Source organism: Silurus meridionalis, chromosome 20 (genome assembly GCF_014805685.1).
Source record: "Silurus meridionalis isolate SWU-2019-XX chromosome 20, ASM1480568v1, whole genome shotgun sequence".
NCBI lineage: Eukaryota > Metazoa > Chordata > Actinopteri > Siluriformes > Siluridae > Silurus > Silurus meridionalis.
In genome coordinates this window covers 292501-297500 of record NC_060903.1, presented here as the reverse complement: position 1 = coordinate 297500, position 5000 = coordinate 292501, and the positions used below count along the sequence as shown (strand labels likewise).

The 5000-nt window shown below is 44.3% G+C and overlaps 1 protein-coding gene across 1 annotated transcript in view; it reads left to right on the top strand.

Annotated features, from left to right (window-relative positions):
- The window catches only part of col11a1b (collagen, type XI, alpha 1b), a 60806-nt gene that overhangs the window by 28625 nt on the left and 27181 nt on the right, over positions 1 to 5000 (top strand). The window contains exons 10-15 of the mRNA XM_046876746.1: positions 1641 to 1682; positions 2059 to 2121; positions 3816 to 3890; positions 4009 to 4092; positions 4508 to 4564; positions 4867 to 4920. Of these exons, the coding sequence (XP_046732702.1) occupies positions 1641 to 1682; positions 2059 to 2121; positions 3816 to 3890; positions 4009 to 4092; positions 4508 to 4564; positions 4867 to 4920 (375 nt within the window). The remainder of the gene's footprint in view (positions 1 to 1640; positions 1683 to 2058; positions 2122 to 3815; positions 3891 to 4008; positions 4093 to 4507; positions 4565 to 4866; positions 4921 to 5000) is intronic.

The window sequence follows — 5000 nt, the reverse complement described above, 5'->3', positions numbered from 1 at the left end:
TTTAGGGTGTTGAGGTTATTTGGGGTAGGGGTAGGGGTTTAGGTTATTTGAGGTAGGGGTTTAGGGTATTTGAGGTAGTGGGGTTTAGGGTATTTAAGGTGGGGAGGATTTAGGTGATTTGGGGTAGGGGTTTAGGGGATTTGGGGTGGGGATGGGGTTTAGGGGATTTGGGGTGGCGGTAGGGGTTAAGGTTATTTGAGGTAGGGGTAGGGGTTTAGGTGATTTGGGATAGGGGTAGGGAGTTTAGGGGATTTGGGGTAGGGGTTTAGGTTATTTGAGGTAGGGGTAGGGGTTTAGGTGATTGGAGGTAGGGGGGTAGGAGGCTCCCCCCAGGAGCTCTAATGTAACTATAACAATGTGTGGTGTGCTGTGTGTGTGTGTTGTGTGCTGTTCCACTCAGCAGCAGTGTTTTATGTTTCGTTTATGGTGAACAAGGATCTGCATTAATATAAACCCAACGTTCATGTTCTCGCTGGGATCTGCAGTCCGAGTCACACCCCCACACCTTCTGACCAATCAGACGGCAGCGTTCAGCAATGTGTGGTGTTAAACCCGCCAGTCTGCATTAGTGTTTCTTCCCGTTTTCCATTTCACTGCGTTTTGTCTCCATTTGAGCTTTTTACATCATGAAAAACGGTTCCTCACCCACACGGAACGGCACAGATGTTAAGAGAAACATCTGTACTAAACATCTGTCCATACTACACTCTACACACAAAAGGCATTTCTTTAATCTCTCAGTCTCTGAGGAGCGGCGTATAAAGACCTGATTGTAGCTGAAAACGCTGACGCACTGCAGCTTACAGAAATGATGCAACACACACACACACACACACACACACACACACACACACACACACACACACACACACACACAGGGCCTTGTGTAGTCATCATTCATATCAGGTTTAAATTAGTGTTTTTGGCCAGATTGCACTCTTTGTCCCCACGTGTGTATGAACTGAACAATAAGCTGTACAGTAGGTTTAGGCCACGCCCACAAAAATTCCACAAGAGTCACATGGCTACAGAGCTCCACTGAAGCACATCATGCCTTAGATCTTTCAGTAACACAACTCAGCCACTGGCCACACACACACACACACACACACACACACACACACACAAACTCCCCCATTTTTTATAGGGTTCCAATACTTCTGTATGAAGCAGCTGGTCTTATCTGTGTTCCACATTCCCCCAAGTTGGTTGTGTGAGTGCTGTAAAGAGAGAGATACAGATACGTTATGTAGGAGCTATTTGATAAAGAGCTGCAGTGAGTCTTGTCTCATCAGGAGAACATCTGCACCTGTTAGCTCCTCCATCAGTCCCATAATTCTGTTCATAATGAAGGTAATATTCATGATGTCACTAGTTAGTGTGTGTTGTGCTTCTGATAGCTGCTAGTGTGCAGTCAAACAAATAGAGAACTGTGAGATGAAATGTCACTGATGAAGCGCGATTTGGATCAAAACAGACCAATTTATTCATCCTCATTCATAAAATGCTATTTTAAAATAAAGTAAGTGTGTTATTGTGTGTGTGTGTGTGTGTGTGTGTGTGTGTGTGTGTGTGTGTGTGTGTGTGTGTGTGTGTGTATGTTAGCCTGGCTCCCAATAACCTCATCATATGTTTTTTAGGGAATGCTAATCGAAGGACCACAAGGACCACCAGGACCCCCGGTGAGCATCAACACAATATCCACAGCACTCATTTTCATAGACTCCGCCCACTTTTACATATTCATTAACACCAAAAACAGGTGGGAGACATTATTTTTCTTGTCTGAGTGTTTTTACAGCTCATATAAATCAGAGCCTGAGGGAATAGAAGATCAGGAGTGTGATGGAGAACCTCATGATGTATAAAGAAGAGAGAGAGAGAGAGACAGAGAGAGAGAGAGAGAGAGAGAGAGAGAGAGAGAGATGTACATTGTGGGAAATTGTACCTCCTTACACACGTTCTCCCCAGACAATAACAGCAAATGTTACAGGAAGTCTGAGTCAGTGAAGTGTGTGTGTGTGTGTGTGTGTGTGTGTGTGTGTGTGTGTGTTACAGGGTCTTCCAGGCTCTCCAGGTGTTCAGGGTTCCTCCGGTCTCCGTGGTGATCCTGGTGATAAAGTGAGTATACAGGAGGCTAATAACACGTTTAATACACGCTAATAATACGTTATTCCATAAAACATGTTATTAACATTCAGCTCAAAGTCTCACATCTACACCTGTACATCAGCTGCTCTAGAAGGCGTGTCTATATTTACCTGCGCTGATGCTCCACCCACATTTACAGATAAAGGTCTCTGTGTGTTTGTGAGAAATTTATCGTTTGATTCAGTACAAAACAGGAACAGGAGTGAAGTTCTTGACTGATTTACACTTTAGCCAATAACGTTTGAGATATGCCATGCCCCGCCCCCAGACAAACAATCAATAATGGAGGAAAGTGAAGAGTGTATTTTGAGTCCCACACTAACACCTGTCTACTCACACCAGGGCAGCTTTAATCCCAGACACAGCGACCTGTGTGTGTGTGTGTGTGTGTGTGTGTGTGTGTGTGTGTGTGTGTGTGTGTGTGTGTGTGTGTGACAGATGTCTGACTTGTTAGGGTGTGAGATCATAAGTGTTGCTGATGGAGTTGGGAATAAGATTCTCCACATTTTCCAGCAGTTAGAAAGCAGAGTTTCTCTTGAAAAGACACGCCCCCCCAGGGGGTGGGGCTTACACCTTCTTCAAGGCATTTAATTGAATGAACACCACAATAGTCTGTGATGAATCATCAAAAACGTTTCATTATTTATTTTTACCCTGAAGTGAAACAATAAAACATTAAACTGAGAAAAATCTCCAAACTCAATTTCCTTCAGCAGTTACAGAACCTCACAAAAGTAATGGCACCCCGGTGTGTTTTCCTGGCACTAATTATGATTGCAGTAACCGGATATTAACACAGAACAGAACGCCTGTCTGACTTTATTTAATCCAGCTGTTTTACACACGCACACACACACACACACACAAAGGAGCATTTAGTGTGAAGTTGTAGAGTCATGTGTTTTAACAAACACACACACACACACTGACATTTATCATCATAACCTTTAAAAGCCCAGCAGTGATGTCATTAACGCTGTAGCCAATCACAGCACAGAATATACTGCATCCTCTGGGAGACACAAGAACACACACACACACCTACATTTACATACATGCATACACACACACACACACACACACACACACACACACACACACACACTCGGTTCACTATATGTCAAGGAGTTCACGGTACTATCAGTAATTATAGTAGCTCTCACACACACACACACGCACACACATATGGGAATCATTTAGAATGTGCCGTCTGGGAAAGTGGCGTGACATGCCTGCTAAACTCTCACACACACACACACACACACACACACACACACACACACACACACACACACACACAATGCTGAGTGAGTTTTATTAACCCTATAAACTCTAAAGTAAATAAATAAAAATGTTTGTTATTCAGTTAGGGCTGTGTGTGTGTGTGTGTGTGTGTGTGTGTGTGTGTGTGTGTGTGTGTGTGTGCATGACGGGGGTTGTTGAGTGTGTAACTATTTTATTTCTCTATTTAATTTAATTCTTTTCATTATTTCATTTTTATTTTATTCTATTTAGTTTCCAATGTTAGTGTATATTTTTACTTTAATTGCAGTCTATTTTACCTGAGTGTTTAATCTCTATCTCTCTCTCTCTCTCTCTCTCTCTCTCTCTCTCTCTCTCTCTCTCTCTCTCTCTCTTTCTGTCTGTCCATTTCTCCTTCTAAGGGTCCTCCTGGTCGTCCTGGTCTTCCTGGTGGAGATGGAGCTCCTGGACCCTCAGGAACCGTCCTCATGTTGCCTGTAATAGTCACCTCCTCTATCTTTTCATCCCTTCATCCTTTTCTGCACCTCTCCATCTGTTATTTCTCCATCCATCTTTACACTCTCTCACTTCTGTCTTTTCTTCCATTCCGTGTAGTTCCGTGCAGGTGGTGAAGCATCTAAAGGTCCAGTAGTGACTGCGCAGGAAGCACAGGCTCAGGCTATCCTGGCTCAGGCTCGGGTACGCTCCTCGCTGTCCACCCAAACACCTCACTGTCCACCTAAACACCCCACTGTCCACCCAAACACCTCACTGTCCACCAAACACCTCACTGTCCACCCAAACAACTCACTGTCCACCTAAACACCTGACTGTCCACCCAAACACCTCACTGTCCACCCAAACACCTCACCGTCCACCTAAACACCTTGACTGTCCACCCAAACACCTTACTGTCCACTTAAACACCTCACTGTCCACCCAAACACCTTACTGTCCACCCAAACACCCCACTGTCCACCCAAACACCTTACTGTCCATCTAAACACCTCACTGTCCAACCAAACACCTCCTATGGTCTAACAGTAGCATAGAACTGTTTGTGATGTATCAGTTAGATTGTTGTGTGTTCTGATTGGCTGACGTGTGTCTGTAGTTGTCTATGAGGGGTCCACCAGGGCCTGTGGGATTAGCTGGCAGAGCAGGAGCAATGGTGAGTGTCACACACACACACACACACACACACACACACACACAAACACACTACAATATGTATATCATTGTGTGAGTATATTTTCCTTATCCAATATGCTGTGTTGTAGTCATATGGCTGTGATTTAGGCGTTCTCTCTCTCTCTCTCTCTCTCTCTCTCTCTCTCTCTCTCTCTCTCTCTCTCTCTCTCTTACACACACACACACACACACACACACACACACACACACACATACTAGCTTTTCTTTATTGAATTCAATATGGTGTTTGCTTGTGTGTGTGTGTGTGTGTGTGTGTTTTAGGGCAATCCTGGATCACCTGGTCTAAAAGGAGATAGTGGAGATTCTGGTCCAGCTGTAAGTAACAACTGTATAATGTTGAGGGGGGGCGGGGCTTTCTGTTTATAAAGAGGTCAGGTGGGTGGGGCTTTTTGTTA